Source organism: Homalodisca vitripennis, chromosome 1 (assembly GCF_021130785.1).
Source record: "Homalodisca vitripennis isolate AUS2020 chromosome 1, UT_GWSS_2.1, whole genome shotgun sequence".
In the NCBI taxonomy this organism is placed as follows: Eukaryota; Metazoa; Arthropoda; class Insecta; order Hemiptera; family Cicadellidae; genus Homalodisca; species Homalodisca vitripennis.
In genome coordinates, this window is record NC_060207.1 from 86,552,567 (window position 1) to 86,576,255 (window position 23,689).

Below are 23,689 nucleotides of genomic sequence, written 5' to 3' on the forward strand. Positions count from 1 at the left end.
AAATGTCTTAATATAAGCTAAGAAGGCTTGAAATATGCTGGACAGTAACAATATTTTAACCCATGAGGTTACAGGCCAGGTGCAGTGAGGGTAGTCAGGGTGCAAAAACGGTGGCTTATTCTAATGACTATCACAGAGTTTAGCAGTGTTTTGGAACGGATCGACAGCAATGGAAAGGTTCCTGCCAATCCTTCAGTTTAAACTACAACCAACCCTTGTTTTCTTATAAAAATTACATTAAGTATATAAAATACACTTCTTTAAATATGTTTAAGAAAAATACAACATAATCTAAAAGCAAGATACGTCCCACATATGTCATACAATCACGTATTTTTAGCAGTGAACATTTTAACTACAAAACTAATATGAAAATTAAAAACATATATATAACAATGAACAAAGAATACATACAATAAATCTGTATTATTCTTTGTTACATTAAGTAAATAAAACTGGTACAAAAGTAAAGAGAAAATATCAGTGTTTCTATTTACTTGTTGTGTATACATACTGCAATAGAAGATTCTATATAAATTTAAATTAAATTTATAATCAAAGTCTTATTTTGTGTAAGTAGTTAATCACAAAAATCTTTAAACATATATCTTACAACATTATTAAAAATCATTATTTCATGGATATATTAATACAACAAAAACAAATTAAAATTAATAATAATGAAATAACAAAAAATAAATAATTTTTAAAGACAGAAAAACTATTATTATCAATATTCTTACACTTAGTTGTAATTTCATTCTTTATTTATTAAATAACAATTTTAAGCCTTTTTAAAGGTTTACGTTATAAGTAACTTTTCTCAATACTATTCTAATAAATAACATCAAAGTTTTCTGGTTCACACTACGTCGAAAAATTGGTTACACAAGTAATTTCTTCAGATATTTTGGCATTGCTGTGGAGAGCTATCTTCAGTCAACATACTGTATGTTAAACCGAAAATGGCTCTTCACAGTGAGGTTGTAATATCATAAGAAGTTAAATGTGTAACCAATGTTTGGACGGGAGGTGAACCAGAAGACTGATTTAGGACTATTTCTAATTTTATTTTCTCAAATAACTTAAGTGCAATAGAAATCATTTATTCAAGAATAAATATGTAACTAGGCTAAAACACTACCAAAGGAACGGAATTTCTAATATTAATAAAGTATTTTTCTAATATGTAATAATGATATTGTGACTTTTACTTATATTTTATTGTAACAAAGTAAGGACTTCATTAATAAATAGGTTAAAATGTCAGTTTTCAATTTATCAGTCATAAATTGCTTTTGTTATAAATCAATTAAACTTATACTGATTTTACATGTACCTTCCCAGAGAAATTGTTCATAACATAATTTATACTGAAATATATACAAAATACTGTCGTGTTTGTCGTTTATTTCTAAATCCTTCAAGTTTATTTCATTATCTAAATGTATGCCCAAATGTTTCCCATTACGCCCAGTTGGTCAGTTTACTATTAAAATGAGTGTCTGTCTTGCAAGGAAAAAGTTATTGATATGGTGGTCGGACATTCAGAATCCTTACACACGGTTGGACGTCATAATGCAGCTCTACCCGGGTACCAAGGATTCGCCTTGAAGGTGCCAAAAAGTAGTTTCATTTTTGAATCCAAGAATACAAGGCTTTGCCACCTTTGGCAGGTCTTCTTGACTAATTTTTTACAAAAAAATAAAAGAATCGGTTCTGATCTTTTAAACTGTATAATGTGTGTTGTTTGCTTATTATGTACAACTATAGATTTCTTCATCCATTAAACAGCTGTAAAACATAATTTCCCTGGAAAATAAGGACATCATTTATTTACTTTAAATTAATCTTTATCTAATATTGTGTAATAGCAACAACTATGACTGATAGAGGTGGAAGAATAATGTCCCAATCCCCCCTCCTTACTCTCCCTCTTGTACCATCTCTAAAACCATCATAGGTAATTCTCATTAATCTATTACAGTGATTAAGGAAGTATACGTTTTTAGTATTGTAAAGATCAGTATTTTGTATATCAGTAAAGATATTTATATCAAAATCAAACAAAAGTCTTCATTAGATCCTTAATTTCTAATCCCTGGCCACAAAACTCAATTAATTGAGCACTGTAGTATTCCACATTTGGAACTTATAATACAATTATTAAGTAAACATTAATACTAATAATAATATACTAATGAAGCGTACAGTATTCAGTTTCACTTGGTGGAACCTTTAATAATATATAACAACAAAACGATGTTCAAATGCCACTGATACAGTGCAAATGTTAATTCCATTTCAGATGCCTTTAGTCCGGCCAGTAGCAGGGCTTGGTAAAGGTCTCTGAGGAGACAATAGACTGTAGAGCACTGTATGTGGAGACAGCTCCCCCCACCAGACCGATGCCTATCAGCTCCCACATGTACACTCTGATATACAGAGGAATCTTCCTAAAGACAGATAAAAACAGGATTATAGATTACTAGCAGTTATCCATGACCTCGCATGCGATTTTATTTTGAAAAACAGGGTTACCATGAACATATTTTCTAAGCATTCCAAACAGTTCTGAGATAAGTGATAGTCACTAAAAGATATTCCAGTCTCTTCTCCATTTTATATTTAAGTTTAAAGATGAGACCCTGAAGTCCAAGAGTGAAACTATTTTTATAAGTAAGTACCTCTGAAATTTTACGAATTTCTCTTTAATTACTTCATTATATTTTATTGAATAGTAATTTCAGTAACAATTGAACTATTTTAGGCCACTGTGGAGAAATCAAAAATTTATTGTGTAATAAACAATGTCATTTTAGTGTTTTTGATTAAAGTCCCAATAAAATAAAACCCAAACAAAGAAAAGTTTCAGCAGATAATAAATTTGTAAAGTATAATTGACTTTAAAAATGAATAACAATATATATTTACTATCACCTGATTTAAATGTGTATTAATTATTATACTTATTATTTTTGAACAGGTGATTAAAAAAACATTTATCTGTTGATAAGGCCACCGTAAAGATAATAGAAAAATGAAGTGTTAAGGAAACTTTCAAGATCAGTGGGGCATATCCCGGAGGGATACAATAGGAGTATATGTTAAAAAAAGCAACATTAAGAATGTTTATGTAAAATTTCAGTACAATTGGTCCAGTAGTTTTTAAGTCATTGAGTAATACACACACGTTTATACACAGAGAAGCACCATTAGGTTTTATCAGTAAAGATAGATTTATCGTAATAGTATAGATTTGTGTTCTTGTGTACATAAAATTGATCATACTTAATAGACCTATTCTTACGAGGTACATATGTTCAAAAAGTAATGGAAATTTTCATTTTTGAAAAGATATTTATTTCCCTAAATTTATGCTACCACCTTTAAAATAGTCTTTATTAGACATTAGCACTTGTGCCAACGCTTCTTCCAATCCTTATAACACTTATGAAGCAGTATCTTTAGCTTTGAGCTTTTTCAGAGATGCATATCTAATATCATCTATATTTATAAAGTTATGGCCCTTTAAGGTTTTTTTATTTTTGGAAATAAAAAAAGCCACATGAAACCATTTCTGAAGAATATGGAGACGGGGCTTCATTACAATAATGTTTTGGCAAAAAATTCACGAACAAGCAAAGAATTGTGACCAGGTACATCGTCATGGTGAAAAAGCCATGAACGGTTTTGTCACAAATCAAGCATTTTTTCGGATTGCTTCACGCAAACGGCATTGTACTTGCATGGAGTACTCCTTATAGACCGTTTGATCTTGTGACAAGAATTCATGAAGCACTATGCCATTAAAATCGAAGAACATAACCTTCATGTTCAACTGCACTTGTTGAGCCTTTTCCAGTCTTGGCTATCCAGAATGCACTGGATAGACTGAGTCTTAGATTCTCTGTCATATCCATAAATCAATTTTTGTCACCTGTTATAACATATTTCAGTAATAATTCTGCATCGTCATTGACTTCTTTTAGTGACCTGTTTTTTTTTTTTTTCAAAATTCAACAATTAGACCATTCTGTCAGTTTTGTTCAATTAATCAGAATTTATATTACTTTATACTGAATAATCTCTTTACCTCATATATGCCCGTAGTTCCAACATTGGGGCAACAGGGAACTCCAGAAAGTAGTTATTGTTTTAGTTAAGTCATCTAATTCTTGGGTCTGTATAGGTTAGACATGCTAGTTTTTGAAAACAAAATATTGAGAAAGAATATGACCAACTTTCGATGATGGAGAATGGAGGATGAAGCACAATCGGGAAGTGAGAGAACTGTATATAGGCCTGTATATAGAGCCAAAGACAATTCTGGAGAACAATCTGGGAGGTAGAACTAAGGTGTTGGGATCAGGTGAAAAAGGACCTGAGAATATTGGGAAGATACAAGATGCAGAGAAATCTGGATAAAGTATGTTGGCAAGACTCAGTACCACCTGGAATGATAATGGTCACAGAAGTAAGTAAGCATGCTAGTATTCTATCACTTTAACTCTCAATCGTTTTGATAGTTCCAATATTGGAGCAGCAGAGAACGCCAGAAAGTTGATGGCATCTTTTAAAGTCTTATAGGTTCTGAAAAAAACTTCTAGATACTGAACTGCCTAGCCAATTTAATTATTCAATTCTGCCATGTACATAGTTTCATTTACCTCAAAATAATATATTTTGAAATTGTTTTATTTTTATTTATTTAATTTTCTTTAGTCAATCAATTGATTCAATTAATTTTAATTAGTTTAGTACGGTTACAAATTGCTCAACAGAAGCAGAATAACAGGACCACACAATCTTGTGGCAAACCAACTAAATACGTATTAATATTTCATTCTCGGCTTTGCCACTAAGTAGACCATCACTCGTCAAAAATGCAATAGATCAGCACATTTTTGTGCGACCAGATAGCTCGACAGTAGTCATTTATTATATATTTGGCAATATCAAGATAACTCGTCAAAAGCCTTTAAGGAAATAAATATAATACTTATATTATAAAGCTAACCTTTGTGGCCAGTTGGGACTTGTCTCATCGCAGAGTCTCATGTAGAAATAAGGTGGGAGAACAAACGTTGTGAGAGTTATAGTGGAGCTTCCCACTAATGATAAGATTTTGCCAAACTGAGGTATAGTTTCTCCCACGGCAACCATCAGCACCACCATCAGTGTACGCACAACAACCCTCTTCAAGCAGAACTCTGCAAGCAAGAAGTTTTTAGTTTACTTCACCACCAGTGATAAGATTTTATCAATCTGAAGAATAGTTTCCTGAACCGCAACCATCAGCACCACAATCAGTGTACGCACAACAATCCTCTTCAGTCAGAACCCTGTAAGCAAGAGTATTTTAGTCAACTTCACCACCAGTGAGAAAATTTGATCAAATTGAAGAATAGTTTCCCAAACTGCAACTAACGTCAAACGCATGTGACAACTTTGACGTGAAACTAATAAGTAAAATTGATTATATTTTCTATGGATTCCACTCCAGCAGTTATTGTGGATCTCCCTGGCAAAAAGCCATGCTGTTCTTTATTTAATAAATTATTTGTTTCTAAATATTTAAGAAGTTGGTTATAAACAAATCGTTCAAATATTTTTGAAAAAGAAGGAAGAATTGAAACCGGTCTACAGCTTGAAACATCTTTAGCGCGACGTTTCTTAAAAATAGGAATTACATTGGATATTTTAAATTTTTCTAAGTGAGCTAATGGTTTGATTATGGAGCTTCTTGAGTATTTCATCACTGTTACTGCTATGTCATTGATGCCTGAAGAACATTTATTTTAAGTGAGAGGATAATCCTCTTTACTTCTTTTTCAGACATGGGAATGAATGGGAATGTACTAATATTTAATATTGCCTTGAATGTACTATTGAGGTAATGAGTTTGTTGGTGTTTTGTGAATATTTGGAGTTATTATATCATCAACCATGTTTACAAAAAAATCTCACAAACTTTTAATGGATAATTAATTTCTGCTGTATTATGTTCTAAAGTTATATTAGTCATGGTCTTTATTGGTTTCCCTAATTTAGATCTTATTATATTCCAAGTACTTTTTACTCTATTCAAAAAACTTATAATATTTTCAATGATTTTCTCTTTTTGGTTTTCTATTTCTATTATGGACCAGCTCTGTACATATCAATAGATCCAGTGCAAGCAAATCTACTTTTTTCCGAAACTGAGAATTTTTGTTTGATTCGATAATAAGATCTAATCTGCTGGCACTCAACAATTTTCAAAGCCTAAATTTTGGAATGAGGTAAAAAGGAAATATAATAACTCACTGTGTGGAACATTGAATATCTGTTCGATGTGCTGGCTGACAGGGTTAATCACAATAAAGAAAGCACAGATCAGGTGAGTTGCGAGCAGGATATTAGCTCCAGTGGAGATCATACCCCCATGGAGAGAGAGCAGAATGTTGTCCTTGATGTTGTCTCCGAAAACAAAGTAGCCCCCAAGCACCACAGGCATGTATAAGCTCAACACAACTGGAACATTGGAAAATCCAATTTAATAATCCATGGTTTAATAATAATCTCTTTATGGTGTAAAAAATGTTGACTACAAATATCAATTATAAGCCATAAATTTAACCTAATGCTTGCAACACAATTTACTTACAATTATTTTGTTGCACTTTCCTATCATACTGTAAATCAAACAGACACATAAAAAGCCACACATTACATCATATCATGACAATGTCACATAATTTTATTGTCAATATTCCAATGGCTCATCATTAACTCGTCCTGAACTCATCAACAGAGTATTGATATTTATGAAAAGGATGTTGCATAACACATAGATTTTTTATATATGAGGGGGGAGGTGCATCCCTAAAAATTGGTAGATTCAGATCCTTTGATGACATAATCCGCAAACAGCCACCTAAATGTTTGCTTCTAAGCACAAAAACTAATTATATTAATTTTGAATAATTTGTTTTCACATTCATGGTAGTAAAATATTAAATACATGAATTCAGCTCAATAAATTATTTTATTTCCAACTCTGCGGTTGTTCGTTTGGAGCACAGTCATATCATAAAATCTTCGGGACTAAAAAAGGGCACCAAATAAAATTTATATATTCACTTTTTGATCTTAAGCATGCTAAGGACAATGGTATGGCACAAAGTGTGTGGAATTAGTAGGAATAAAGTGTAAGCTTTGACCAAACATAACCAATCTCAAACTGGTTCAGTTTTAAATTGTTTTAATTTTATATTTACAAGATTATTTACAAAACTATTGTTTGATACCAAGATATCCAAAATCACAAGTTTTAATATTTTAGTTAAATACAAGTAAAGTTTACCATAGTTTAAGTTTAACTTGTATTAAATATCAATCATTCTTTATGAAATATATTTTATTTATTATTTTCATATTCAAAAAAATATTGTTTTTGTCTTACTTCACCAAATTCTTCTTGTACTCTGCAAGATATATCAAGAACAAATTGAACTAGACATTAAAGTTTGCATGAAACTTCATTTCTAAATAAACAAGATCAAGTTTGATGATGGTGTTTCTCTACAGGATATATACAAACATAAAATGAAATAGAGATTTGAAATTTTGCAAGAAACTTCAGTGGAGCTTGTTATGAGACCCGTGGTCTGGTTTACTACTACTTAGTTATAAACTAAATTACAACGGTAGTGAAGACTACTAACTATTGTTACTCACTAGTGAATCCAATAGCAGCACTAATTGGAAACTTTTCTCTGTGGGCCATATCGTTCTGTATCGTCGGAAATGTGGCTGCCCCACCATAGGAAAACAGGATTGTACCAAAAGCATAGAAAAAGCCATTGATTGAGTGAGAGTTGTGTGGGACCGGCTCTGTGAGGTGGATGCCATCTATGACAGTCTGGCAAAAGATGAGAATACAACCGACAAATGTAGCCAGCACTGCTCCAAACCCAACAATCCTGCAACAGCAAGATATAATTTAAAACTTGTTTTTACTGGAAAGGATTGTGTACAACTGACTTTGTAAGGTGGATACCATATTGCCATTTGTGTTAGAATTTTACATATTTTTGGATAAATGCCCAAAACTCCTCATTGCACATTAGAATATTCCTTACTTCCTGAATTCCTTGAATAATGGATCTTTCCACAGAATTTAAGCTAATTACAGTACTAAGAGTACTTACTAAAACATAAAATTTTCATACACATGTAATCCTAATAATATTATAAATACAAATGTGCCTTTGTTTGTTTGTTTTGTTTTCACGTGTAAATTACTTGACCAGTTGTATTGAAATTTTACATGGATATTCTTGCAATTCCTGGGATGAATATAGGCCTATTCTTATTTTTAAAATCTCTCTATGCTATGCTCCATTAGTCCTTAAAGTAGTGAAAACCCCCATCTTGGTTTCTACAGTTATGTAATATTAATTGAATGAGTCTGTCAAATGTAATCAACTGTTTTGTGTAAACATTGTTTATGTTCGATTTGTTACATTTATAATGAGTACATTTCCTAAATGTAACCGTAATTTTTAACAGTGTTTTATATTTCAGCGATTAGGTAAGTACTAATCTACCTTAGAAATGTCCTGAAACATAAGAAGTTCAGAATTTGACTCCGAAGACTCCCTTTGAAGCAGTCAACAAGAACTATACTACATAAAATTTCACTGGACTGTTTGAACTAATGTACCAATTCTAGCTCTAAATGTTCTAGAATGTTTAAAAACTCTTATATAGAGTTAAAGACTGATATAAACCCCTCTTAGTTCCCTTTAGACAGAAGTAGGCTTCTCTGATCTGTTATATATTTTCTTGATCGGAAACAAAACAAAATCACCTAGAGAATAAAACACTAAATTGTGTGCAAAGTAATGGGTAACTGCTAGCAGTGCAGGTATGAGACAATGCAGTCTAAATTTTACTATACATATAAAGACTTATGAAACCTATCCAAGTTGTCTTTGGAAAAAAGTAGGCTTCTCAGAGCTGTGTATTTATATATGTTTTCTTGATTAGGGGAGAGGCAAAATCTGCTTTGGAACAAACACAAATTATTAAAACCAGATTAAATTAAAATTACCATAATACTTTCAACATATTTTCTTCATCATGGGAAGAAAGCAAACTCAACATTGGCATCAGAAAATAATTCACTCGAACCATAAGTGCTCATAAAGGTGCAAAACTTGTGAAATTGCCTGTGAAGTCATGTGTAAGTGCTAGTATGTAAATACTTAGCATTACTCGTTCTTGCTGAGGAAGGATTATGTCCTATAGTTAAAGTTGTAAGTAAACATTAAAAAAGGTAACTAACAGAACAATTTGATTTTGGTGATGTTTTGGAAAGTTTACTCAAAAGCTATTAAATCAATTCTGCTAATAAGATTATAAAGAATATATATATACAATCAGAGAAATCACCAGAAATCTTTTGGCGATCCGAGCCACATGGGTGGTGTGATTGCTGCTGCAAACAGCAAGAACCACTTGCAGTAACCAACTTGAGGTAGCACCTCTTTGAGTAGTTCCTGCACAATCTGAGCTGACATCAGCAGGAAGACCACAGATGCTCCAAACAGTGTGCACTGCATACAAATTGACACCAACAGGCTGAAACAGAGAAAACCTGATTAGCCCTGACAAAATTGAGACATTTCATGTATCATTTTTTTATAGCAGACATAATATAATAATTTTAATGCAATGTTCTTGCTTTATTTTAATATAATTACTGATCACTTTTTTATTATTGTATTTATTTCAATCAGTTTACTTAATTCATCATAAAACTATTCTTAATATTTAGCCCAGTAAAGTATCATAAATAGGCCTACTTATTATACTATATTATTACAACAAATGTAACTACATACTTTAAATTATCACTTTATTTAGTATAGTATTTATAATCATTTTTGACCAACCACTAAAAAGGCTGTGCAATGAACATTTTTGAGTGATTTTGACCAATCTTCTTAATATCCACATTTTCAAAGATTTGTCCTTCAAAAACTCATTTAACATCTGGAATAAAATGAACTGATTACAAGCCAACAACACGGCTTTCTTAAAGGCAGATATGTAATAACTGTCCTAATCCAGCTTACAGAACATGTCTTAGACCAACTAGAAGAAGGTTCTCTAGTCACTAGCTTATTTTTTGACTTCAATAACGCGTTTGACTGCCTCAACCACAATCAATTTCTCAAAAAGCTACAAACACTAGGCATTAAGGGGAAAATAGAAGCCCCCCCCCCCCCCCAAAGCACAAAACCATTGTTCTGTAGTTACTTAAACAACAGACAACAGCCTTTTGAAATAGTAGACACACAAAATGGCACATAAAACAGAGTACATTCTGAAAGAGCTCCTTTGAGAAGAGGAATGCCACAGGGCTCGGTGCTTGGCCCAGTACTGTTCCTTCTGCTCACAAATTACCTCCCATACCAACTAGGAAATTTATACAAAACTACCATATATGCATACCATATGTATACAGTTGATATAGTTATATAGTCAGGCAAATAGCTGACAAATCAATAGTCGCACTCAGACTACAAGTCAATACAGCCCTCACCAGAACAAAATATACTGCAAAAACATTGAGCTAGCACTTAATGAAAACAAAACTGTCCAAATAAATTATACCACCAAGAACAAAGATGTAAACTTAACTTCTCCAGGCATACAAGCTGAACCCAGCACCAAATATCTTGGTGCCATTGTAGATGCAAATCTCTCATGGGAGCAATATATAACAACCCTATGTAACAGATTGCTCTGGAATCTATGTAATCAGAATAGTAATGCATATAAGTTACCTATATGCAGCAAATTCTGTTTGTTACTCCCTCTTTGAAAGCCATCTTATGTATTGTATGAGATTGAACCTCCAATGCTAACTTGAGAGAGCCCTGGTACATAAAAAGGGCAATAAGATGCCTGGGCGGTATCAGAGTGCAAGAAACCTGTTGAGAAGCTTTAAGAGAATTGAAAAGTTCACTGTGATGTCACTCTACATACACAAGGCAATCCTCTACATAGTCTCCACCCTCTAATAAGGAATGAAAATCTACATCAACATCATACAAGAAACGCCTCCAACTTCGCTCTCCCGATACACTAATTCGCCCTGTATGAAGCTATCCTATAAGGGAGAACTCTTCTTCAACAAACTCCCAGGCAACATATAAAATAGGTACACCAAGTAGAAATCACCAGAAAAGAAAACCCTAACAACTTGGCTACAGCACAGACCTTACACAGAAAATAAAGTTATGTCACATCAACTTTAGCCACAATCTCGACGCATTGTACTGTTCTCCACGAATACATCAATAAAGATTATTGTCTATTTTCTACCTTTATAATCACAGTAAGAATGAATTGTATTTTTAAAGCTATTAAAGCTCATGAGTAAAAATTACAAATTGTAGTAGAAAAATTATTAATGGTATAACAGGGTCATTGTATAAATTCCCTTTTCGATTCACTCCTGCTTATTGTAAATATTTTTTATTCTGACCTTAGAATTGGAATTGGAAGTAATCAGTGCAAATCTATCACTGCTTAATCTAAGTCTGAAAGTATATTTAAAGTATAATTTAAAAACTGCTAGTATAGCTTCACACAGGACTTCGTTATTTGCATCAATCACTTAGGGCGAAGACACTCCTAGTGCCATTAATATACAACTGATAGTTTAACAAAAAATTTTAGCTCAAGGCCACTTGGGTTTTTACCCAAAGTACTTGATAATTTTACATATCCTACTTTCCCATATGTATATTTAAAAAAAGTATATTTTATTATTAACTGTTAGATAAACACCCAGTTCTTTATCCACTACCACAAATTAAGAAGAAGATGAGATGTGATGAACAAACTAACCTGCCCCATCTGCCCACAGCCTTGTATGCAATAGTGGGGTATGGATCTCTGGTCCTGCCTTGCAGTTCATGTGGATATCGCTCCTCAATAATGGCCCAACATTCGCCCAGTCTCGTCCCACCGTAAGCTGCGTTCAGGCAAAACACTACCACCAAAACCATCCCAATCCAACCTGCACAACCAATAAGTATGTTTTTAACAAATAACATAATGCATATTTTTATGTCTTAATTGTGAGGCACTGAATTTTAAATTTTGCTAGGATTTTTAATATTTTTGGCAAAGGTATGGTCTCCTACTTATTAATTCTAGATTCTCAAAAGTCTTAAACCATCATGTCAAGTCTCATAGAGGATTCTCAAATTCCATTCAGTGCCTCTAATTCAACCAAAATCTTTGCTAAGATAAAATTATCAAGTGAGCAAGCATTTTTAACAAGAATTTGTATATGAGGAATAGCAGTAACACTCTACTATTACTTAAATGTTGTCAGTGAAATGAAACCCTGAAGATAAAGACTAAAAACATTTCATATAGAGAACTTTAACACACTGTCTACGGCAGATGCCTTAAGAGTCAGATTAAGAGTAGCCAGTCTCATTCAGTGTACTCTAGCATTGAAGGTGTCAACTACATGTATTATAAGTAGTTATGTATTTAAACTACAATAGTTTAGAGTAATATAGAACTGTGTGTAGAATCCTTAAAATTTCTTACTTTTTCTGATTGAAGTAATTTTAAAATTATGTTAAAAGCACTCACTGAGGTTTTAGAGCAAGACGGTTTGTTACTGAGTACTTAAGAGGAAACAAATGTATATTCAAAACATAATGGCATCTTGTTTAAAACTTTTTGACATAATGTGTTAATTGTAGTAAGGAAATGCTCCATGGTTGTACAGTTTTTCATGGATGTTATTAGTTAAATTCAAATTTAAAAGAAATTTTTTTCATGAAACCCATATGAATCAAGCAGGCCCAAAGATAAAATTTCAAGTCTCAGATACTAATAGCTGTTAAGTTTTATCTTCAAACAATTATGGGTTTTCAAAGATGTTTACTCATTGAATTCAACCTTGTAACCATTGCCATTGAACAAAACAGAGTTAATAACACGTACATACCAAATTTTACACAAATCTGTGTGGTAGTTCAAGATTTTGTGAACAATATGAGTGAATGGTATGTATTTTAAATATGCTGATTATCACAAAAAATATTAACACATTGTAAATAAAAATAATAAATTATGGTTAATTTAAAGCAAAAGTAATGTGTTTAAGAAAATTTGACAGATTTCTTATTTAATTTTTTTAATGTAACCAAAAATTTCAGTTATTACAGATTTACAGGTATTTGATACAGGTTACTTGTTGAGTTTTTTATTATAATATTTGCAAAGCAATTAGTAACCAATTGAAATTAAACTATAGTACTCTATATAATTAATTATTATTTTCTAATTTATTATGAAAACCAATATTAATATATTTATTAATTTTCGATCTGTTACAATGTGATTTCTAACACAGAACAGTAACTAATCTTTGTATGTAAATTTAAATATGTTGTTTTATTTTAATATCACACACATGAGCATCCGTACAACAGGATTTCTCATTTCTGGAGTTAAAAAATTAGGCCTTTTCTTAGTTTTTGCAGTCTCAGATTTCAACACTATAGTAAGAAAGGGAAAATCAATTACAAAAATAAAGATCTCTGTTGTGGCTCTGGGTTTTTTAGAATTAAATTCTATTATAATATTGTTTAATCGATTGATTTATGATGGCACCTATTTTTATGACATTTAAACTGTTTTATTGGCAAATGTTAGTTTAAATTTTGGATTATTTTTATCTATAAATCTATGTACCACTTAATGAAAACGTGATACTGCATTGAAATTCATGGACAGATTTATGAAGAAGAATTGAGAAATTGTTTAAACATTTATTACCTAATCACTTAATGAAACAGTGATTCCACAATGCAATTCATGGACTGTAGTTCCATAGACTTATTTATTAAGACGAATTGAGAAATTGTTGTAATCTTTAGTATCTATCCACTTAATGCACTTAATACAAGTGTTTTGTTGAACATGAGTAATACTTAAGTTAGTTCAGTTGTTAAGAGTTTTATCTTATTTTAGTCTACACATCCTAGACATATAAGCTGAATGCAATAACAACACTAAAGAGCTTTATCACCATATTTATTTATAGGTCGATGTAATCTTAATTATAAATATGTTATTAATTAAACTAATTTAGAAATATTATAGTGTATTGTTAATTTCTGTTGTATTTAGTGCAACAATAATTATGTCCCATTTGTGCTTTTATTGTTTAAAACATGTAGAAGTAGTATATTTTATTCCAATGTTGCAAACATTAACAAATGTTGGTGATTCATTCATAACTGACACTGGCCCACTTATCAAGGCATTGACATACTGACCCACAATTCTCTATATAAAAGTAACCTCTCTGATATTGATTTTAAATTCAGGGACCTTGGCAAAATCAAAACAGTGTTATATAAAATTAATTCCTAAGTAGATCATTTATTTAGAAACACATTTATCAGTAAAAGAATTTAAGTCACAGCTAAATTCGCATAAGAATCACACTCTTATAAATGGTTAGAAAAATTTATGGACAGTGAAACAAATCTGTTTTAGCAAGACTTTCAATACATCAAATTGCCTATCCCATCTTACTAATATATGTAAAAATGTAACAAATAGTACACATAGACACATATTAGACAATTAGAAATTTAAATATTAGAAATATTTAAACATATTAGACAATTCCAATTTAAAATATTTTCATGAGTTAGTCTAGTCATGTTAATTGCCTGTGTAAAGATAGCAATATATATATATATATATATATATATATATATATATATATATATATATGCTTTTGTCTATATATGCTTTTATTATGCTAATCATGGCATGTATGTTTAGAGAGTTTAATACATCTTAAAATCATTTTTCATAATAAATAAAGTTAAAAGATAACAGCACTATTGGTACTAAGTAGTGGGTCACACAGAGCTTTTGTATAACAGAAGAAGGCATGAAATTCATGTAAGTGATATAGAATGTAAGTGACAACTTGTGCATTCCTGTTCTTAAAAAACTTAAGATGTCTGCTAATGTTTACCTATGTATTTCTTGTTAAAGGTAATGCACTATAATGCAAGTAAATACTATAATGTGCTAAATAAATTATATATAAAGTTAAAGAAAACTAAAAATAACCATGTATACATGACAATTCGACAGAAAATAATCTTTATTGTCATAAGATTTACAAGCATTAACAAATCTATAAACTGTAACAATTAAGTATTATTATTGCAAAATGTTTAGTTTTCTAGTTTAAATAATAAAATTGATTAACAACGCTCATTCAAATAGTCAATTAACTATATTATAACAGATTTAATTTAATTAAAGTGTCTTACAATTCTTTTGCATAACTTAATAATCATACATCACTATTGTGTAATATATTTTATTATTTAGTTCAGTCTCTTTGCTATAAACTTAATTTATATTTATATTTTAGCATATATTTATTGACAATGTAACTGTTCCGTATGAATGAATTTTAATGTGCAATAAAGATTACGTATGAATTGTTAGATTTCAATAAATAAATTATTCACATTATTTATTAATGATATAAAAAACCTGAAAATTTAAAATAATATTATGTTTAAACTGCTTCATGAATTACCTAAATATCCTAGTCTTAATACATGTAAAACTGTATACGCAATAGCTGAAATAATAGTGATTTTTTAGAATTGATAAGTAGCTGATATGTGATATTAGCAATTTAATTGTAATTCATATGTCAGAATACGGGCCAACATGTTGACATTGTTAATGTTGGTCGAATAATTGATAATGTGTCATTGATGCAAGGATGTGGTATTGTGATTACAACAGAATACAAACAAACAAGCAATTATCTCAAGTAAGGTGATAAGGCGCATGTGAGATAAAACTTGTAATGACATAGATTTCTCTGTCACTTGGATTTGTCATTCAAAATACATGTGTGGACAGGGCTGTACACAGACCACTTTTCTTGGGTCATTTGCCTGGACACTTGTCTTAACTTATTCTAGAGAAGAGCCTGGACCATTGCCAATAGATGGTATGTATGGTCTACACCATGCCATCTCTTGGCACATACAGAATCATATCCGTAACTTTGTGAGTTTTATCCCCTCTCTTCCCTTAATCTCAAGCTTTAAAATTATACTGTCCACTTATGGAGCTACCCCTAATATTAGTTAATATTAATTAATACAAGTACAAATTTACTACATATCATAAATAACCTATGATTTTATTTCAACTAAAATAGCTTCAACTATTTACCTTTACTTTTTATATTTTTTCAGTTTGTGATGTTCTTTTTTGTGGTTCACGTACAAATCATGTAAGAATAATTACTGTTACAACATAGAATGTTGTATTTAATTTTGTTATTGTAATATATTATTTTGAATGAATAATAGTTATTTGTTAATTTATGTTTGTTATTTAATTTGTATGTAAAGACAGATACTTGACACTATTTTATCAGAATCTGACGTATACCAGGTATTCCAAAAGTTCCACCCCTCTTCTCTCATAACATTTGAATAGAAAAATACTACCTATATTATTTTAGTCATTATAGGACTAAAACTCATGGTTTTTGGTATATATGAGAATTTCAACATCCAACCCCAAATGGCAAATGGGGGGGGCAAGTTAAAATTTGAAAATTTAGTTCACCAAATTTTAAATGTAAACCTCCATCAAGTAACGTCTCACTTTAACATCTTAACTGTTAGTCTATTACTGAGTGAGATCAACTACTCTCATTGTACTTCTGTGCTGTAAGGCATCCGTTGAAGTCAACATGTTAATGGCCCTTGTAAAAAGAACAATGCTGCAAACCAGAGGTCTCTATCTTAATCCAGTACAAAATAGGCGGTATGTCAAAGTGTTAATTTAAAAATATGCTAAAAATTAATATTTTTTCAACTGTGAAGTTGATTATTTTGTAATGTTACATTAAGAATAAGTATGCTGAGGACGCCTTATGCCGAAGGCAGCAACAATTATTTTACAGTTATTCTGAGAATATCAAACACTAAATTTATTTAAATCACCAAAAACAGACAGAATTCTATAAAGAGCCAAAAATTTCAGCAGTAGAACTCAAACACTAACAGAGTTTTATGAAATCATGAACTTTCTACTCCAAATTAGGTGTAGAATTTAATATTGTGTAGTGCATCAAGATTTCTCATGTCATTTTTTGCTTTAGTTTTATTGTTAGTGTTGGGCATAATAACTATTTTTATAGTATGAGACATATCATTGCAAGACTGAATGTTTGGCTTTACTTTTTCTTAATAATGTAGAGTAATGTCATTCAACAATTGTAATACTAGTATTATCACATGAAACTAATCTTTTATATCGTGTATATTTTTAACAATATATCTCAGGCCTAAGTGCGTTAAATAACAGTAAATTTGCGATAACCCAGTCTCGCAATGATATGTTTCATACTATATTATTATTGTTGTTTCCCTGATGCAAGTGCTTCTTAACGCACTATATGTTGACATTTTTTCTTAATAAATCAAAATAGAAGAGTGGTATACAATGCACTTACCACAGTCAACCACAGCCTTAGGTATTGTTAGTATCCCGCCCCCTGCCATCTCTGCAGCCACAAATATGGCTGCAGACAGGATGTTTAGGCCTCCAACCACACCTGTCTGCTTGGGTGGTAGTTGTTCACACTAGAGCAACACAGTTATCAAATAAAGAGTAAATGAATCAAGTTTGTTTAACTGATGTATAAAACTATAAAATAAATAGTGTTAATGAAAATGTATTTAAGAATGGAATGAGAGCCTAAATCTTCTTCTGTCCTGACAGCCATATTGGATTCCGGCTCATATGAGCAATATTCCATCTTAAGCCATTTCACACATTTACTATTAGAACTTTGTCAGGTATTATCAAGCTTTAAAAGCATAACAAATAATCATACATTGTTTTATAATATTATTTTTGTTGGTTTTTCGCCTTTAAAGCCCCAATATCTTTATTGAAACTTTATGTTATTAATATAATATACAAACTTTAAAAGAAACTGTTGTCAGTTTAAAATTGTGTGTATATATACACTCGGTGAAGTGCATAAAAAGTACCAGTCACAAAAACTACTACAAAGTAATTGCATTTTATTGAAACAGTGAATAATAAACTAATATTACTAGGTAGCTACTACTACAGGCAATCAGATGATAGTTGTTACTTCCTTGCAGTCAATTACACTGTAGTAATTACTCTGTTTTTGTGGACTCCTGATTCTCTCTCCCAAGCCAAATGATAGGATAAACATGTAAGCTCAGTTAATGATACACAATGCTCAAATAACCTTTTGGCAGTTTTGTCCAGTGATGAAAATGGAGAGCCTGATCATACTCTGGAAAAGAGCTGTGTGAACAGAACGCTGTTTTTCATCTTTTTCCAGAATACCCAGTCATTGAAAAGTCAAAAATTCCAAGTGTCATAGATTCTAATAAATCTTGGACTTCAGCAACCACAACCACTCCAACTTAAAATCTTGAATTAGCTACAGGGCGTGACAAAAAATAGGAAATTTTTTGTCATAGCTTCTTTTTTATCTTATCACTTTGAGGCAGAAACTCAGCAGTTAAAAAATGTATACATTCATCCTCAACATTTTTGTAGGTTTCATTATATTCAAAAACTTATTCAAAATAAAATATAACAGAATAAACATTACAGCCAAAATTTTAAACAAATAGTAAATACTGTATATAGGTCATGACATACAGTAGTTAATTACATAAAATATAGTTAATTACATATATATACACAAAGACTAATTTGGTTTATTAGGACAGATAATATTGTTAAAATAAACTTTTTACTCAGGAGGGAGTGGAGGATGCAAAAACAAATAGATTTATTTCTCAATGTGCATGTGGAAGTGAAAAAAACTATTTCTTAATTTGAAATAAACATACAGTTTTATATATATATATATATATATATATATATATATATATATATATATATATATTGATGCATATTACATATAGTAATATTGATTGAGCTTTCAATTCCAAACAATCATTGTTTGATTATATTTTGTAATTTTCTTGTAATGATGTAATTCAAATGGAGCCTGGTTAAATTAATGTTTTGATACAGAAAATGCATGAAACCAATACCGATATTGAGGAAGTTAATAATTACAAGGCAGGTGTGTGTCACACTACATGTTATGTAATAGGCTTCGGTTGAGGTCACTTTCAAAATTTCAATTCTACAGCTAATTTCAATGTTGTGTGAACAGATATGTAGACAGCCAGTAATACACAAAAGACATCTTTAGATCCTCCCGGCAGACAAAAGAGAAATTGTGTCAGCCTACTGAGTAATAGGCCTCAATGGTGCTCAGCCAAATTCCATGGTTGGACGTGCTTCATCACGAAACTCATTCTTGAAGTTTCATACAAATTTAAAGTTTACAGATAAAATGTTCCTCAACATTTCTAAACAAATGGACTCAATCTGTTTAAAGCTATTTTTATTCTACTATTTTTCTAATGGTTACCCAAAATGCCAATGTAACGCTTAGCCAAATTCTATGGAGTAACATGCACCATCATCAAACTTGCCCATAAGAAAATGAAATTTCATCCAAAACATTAAGTCTATAGACTTGTTCTTCAGATATCACACGGAAAGATAGACAGACAGAAATGAAATTTTCCAGCCCCTTAAGTGACAGGCTTTGCTAACGCTCAGCCAATAAACTTACCTTCTGTTAACCAAGCCCCAACAGATTCTTGTGGATTTGTTATACATCATGGAATGAAAACGCTATCTTGCACCTCAATCATCTTACATGTTTCTGACACTTTTAAATGTAAATTGTCCATCAGTTTGCATGAACGAAATGAGGACAAAGAAGCTAGTACGAGTAAATTCAGTGAGCTGAAGTGCATAACCATAATGCAGGCAGGAATGATCTTTTTAGTAACATTTATTTGCTCTAGAAACTATAAAAAAACTATAGCAAAAAAGCATGTCTTTTATCTTGACATATATGTTTACATATCCTTTGCATGTATGTTTTTGCAATATAATATAACAAAATATTATTAAATTCAAACCATTTTAAAATATCTCTGCAGTTTAAAAATTACTATTTCCTTAACAAAATACTGTTTTTATGTTTGATATTTCATAACAATAATATTTCTCTAAACAAAACATTACTTTTTTAACATTATTTAAAAGTAATGTTTTGTTTCTGTCCTCAATAAATTGAGGACAGAAAATCAAGACTTTTACATAAAAATTAAAATGTATTTCAATGTTTAATAATCAAGTTTTTTAATATAACTTGTTAAGGTCTAAAAATGGGCTATAGATAATAAACAACTTTTGCATATGATTGTCAAATTGATTTTTTAGGAAAAATTTAATGTATGTATTACATTTTTTGTAACCTAAAAATTTAGTTTTAAAAATGAAAACCACATTTAGGTACTTAATAAATACAACAAATTCTAAATTTGGTTGAAAACATTACAGAAAATGCTTATATACAAACACCCATATAGACAGACAATTTTATTAACCTCCTTTTGGATTGAGTAATTATAAAATAGAAATTTAACTGAGAGCAAAACTTTACATATTCAAAATTGTTTTATTGTATATGTATATAAAATAATAGTAGAGTGTCTAGGAGTAGGTATTTAGCTGTCCCAAACCATACTACCAACAGCTAAAAATTCAAAGTGAATATAAATAAATGGTAACTTACACATAACTTCAACTCCCTATTCTTTTAACTGAATACCAGATATATAAATCAGTCTAAGAACATTCCTAGAATGTCTTTATCAAATTCTTCTAAGATTTACTAAATCAAGTATATAGCTATCTGTCTATAATCACTTTAAGGCATTACCGGATGTATAAAGTTTTTGGTGGCAAACCTATCTTACTAGTTTTAAAATAGCATTGTCGGAAATTTCTAAAGTAACGAATATTTAATTAAAATAATTAAATATCTTTTAAGGAAAGCACTTTTCTATTTAATAGATAACATATTTTGTTTTACGTAAAAATCATAGTTATAATTTATTAAGTGGTTTGAAGGTGTTAGCTTAATTACATCCGAATCAGGTAATTGTATTACTTATATCTCAGTCATGATATGAATTTTATTTAAACAAAAATATACAAAAAGCTATAAGACAATTTTGATATTTTTACAAAAATTCTTATTGAAGATCTAAGGAAGAATCTACATAAAAAAAACAACATAGAATTATCTGTTTTATAGTAATTACATAAGCATGCTATGTTTAATAAAAATTTATGTATTCATATGGTCATTAGGGATATTAAAAAAAACATACACACACATACACATATACATGCACATACAGATGGTTCATACAATCCAGTCCAGTACAAAACGATATCCACTTTTACTGACTTTGAAGTCTTAAAAATGGATATTCCCCGTTTCGAGATTCACTTCTCTGACTGTTTATAACTGGAACCAAACAATAATATAAACTTGAAATCTACAATTTTGTAAATAATTTTTCTTTAGAATATAGTGTAAAACAAAATGTGTTGCATTTATATTATACATGCATTTATATTGTGTTGCATTATACTATCCTTGGATTTGATAAAATTCCATTTAAGGTGGATTTCACAACTATTCCTGCATAAGGAAGTATCTTATATAATTGTTTATATATAATTTAATACTTTGATAATGTTGACAATATACTTACAGGCTCTTTGGTCGTACCATTAGAAGCCATGGTGGGTGGAGTGCTGGGTGGTGAACAGTTAGTGGACATGACACAAGCTCTACTGAGGTTCGTGAGTTGTTACTAATACTCCTGATTACACACAACAATCTTTGTTTATCTCTCGAGTAGCCAGTCAAGGCTTTCTGACTGTCACAGCTGTCCAATGCTCTTCTGACAGGCGTAAATTCCCATTTTCTTTCAGCACGTACGCATTGGTCTACTTCTAAACTAAAGTATGGTGTAATCCACTTCACTCTTTCTTTAAAAAATTTGTGTTACGCTCAAGTTTGACAGCATAGCTATATTTAGATAATTACCCTCATCTCGGGAGATTCCCAGAACCCAAACCATCACTATCCGAATATTTCTATAGTATATATGGGGTCATGCGATACAGTATAATGTGGGTCTATGTACACTATGATTGCTATACTATTTAATTGATTCAAACTAATCTTGGAACATAAAAAGTACTTATACTACATTTGGGTGAGTTAGTCTTGAGGAACAAGGGGGTCCTCCTCAGAAATAATTTTTTAATTTGGACACCAATACAGAGGATTTTTAAAGAATTTAAATTAATAAATGTATTAGTTAATTTTTTGCTGCTTAAACATTTATATTATACATGTATATATTAATAAACAAAACTCTTTCCTTATTAAATTATTATTTTTTCTATATTGCTTGTAGGAAATAATTTGTAACTAATATAAAAAAAAGGTTTTCAACAATGTAATAACAACACAAGATTTCTCAAAGACATCACAACATGAAATATTGTTTTCGTCAGCGCAAAAGTTTTGAGTAGAGGAAAAACGTTTCATAAATCATCAAAAACAGTACTACTTTACCATTGAAATAGATCTTGTGCATAAAAAGTCTTATCAAGAAGATAAGAGTTCAAGGAATTTAAAAGTTTTATAAAGAAATTTGGTTGTTGGGGTACTTAAATCAAGGTGCGAATGAATCATTTAAAAAGAATAAAAACATTTAATAACATTTAAAAACTTTTAGCTTTGCCTTCCAATGATAAGATTGGGCCTCTTGATGTACATAAGAACAAACTATTAAAATTCTGCTAGAAACTTGTATGAATAAGAAAGGTACAGTAAAAAATATTACGATTCTAGCAGTTAAATAGATAATGAAAATAAAAAATAGTACCGAAAGTAATGGTAGCAATAATATAGTGTTAATAGTATTTAATGGGACCACTTATGAAATGCCTTTATAAAACTTTATATTACATGCTTACTAGCCTATTCAAACATGTAGGACAATAAAGGAGCAGATGGCAATACAGCACTGTGGGTTAGTCTGCGATGTACCAATTCTTGATCCCGAGATAGTTTTTGAATCCATTCGATTTGGTACAACCAAAAAACTTTCATCTGAACTCTATTTTAAAATTTGCTTATCACTTTGAAAAATGAAAAAAAACTCAAATTCACTAAAATAAAGTAAAGTAAGTATTGTTTGCTGCTTCTGGCTTGTGCACGAGTACCTTTAAAATGGTTGTGCTCGCTTATGCCTTGACAGATTTCGTTGTAACTAGTACCATTGAAATTCTAATAAAATTTCCAAATAGCTGATACCTAGCACATTTTTTATAACCATACTGTTTTTTTTTTTTGTTATTTGACTTTTAAAATTTTCAACAGATGCCATTTTGTTAATATTAAAGAAAATAACACAATTATTTGTTTTATTTTCCTCTCACCTATTAAAACCTATGTGCCAAATTTGGTTTCTTTAGCTTTACTAGTTATAGAGATAATAATTTATTAATAAAAATTACAAAATGGCGGCTAGCGGCTAAACAAAGTGGAAATTGGAAAAAATTTATTCTTTATATTTAG

General features: G+C 30.6%; 1 protein-coding gene across 1 annotated transcript; it reads right to left on the minus strand.

Annotated features, from left to right (window-relative positions):
- Positions 1-691: 691 nt before the first annotated feature.
- On the minus strand, positions 692-22,373 carry LOC124366051 (amino acid transporter AVT1C-like). The gene is made up of 8 exons (XM_046822262.1): positions 21,807-22,373; positions 17,612-17,741; positions 11,911-12,082; positions 9,442-9,630; positions 7,723-7,967; positions 6,310-6,516; positions 5,021-5,213; positions 692-2,456 (listed from the first exon to the last, which is right to left on the minus strand). Exons 1-8 carry the CDS (start codon positions 21,873-21,875, stop codon positions 2,315-2,317), a joined length of 1,347 nt encoding a protein of 448 aa, XP_046678218.1. The 5' UTR covers positions 21,876-22,373; the 3' UTR covers positions 692-2,314.
- Positions 22,374-23,689: the final 1,316 nt, after the last annotated feature.

What these genes read in the sequence shown, in the direction of transcription:
- LOC124366051 (XM_046822262.1), bottom strand. Translation starts at nt 21,875, where the DNA reads ATGTCCACTAACTGTTCACCACCCAGCACTCCACCCACCATGGCTTCT. An exon ending in GCTGTGGGCAGATGGGGCAG is followed by an intron (nt 9,631 to 11,910) that starts GTTAGTTTGTTC and finishes TCTCTGTTTCAG; the next exon opens with CCTGTTGGTGTCAATTTGTA. An exon ending in GGATCGCCAAAAGATTTCTG is followed by an intron (nt 7,968 to 9,441) that starts GTGATTTCTCTG and finishes TTGCTGTTGCAG; the next exon opens with GATTGTTGGGTTTGGAGCAG.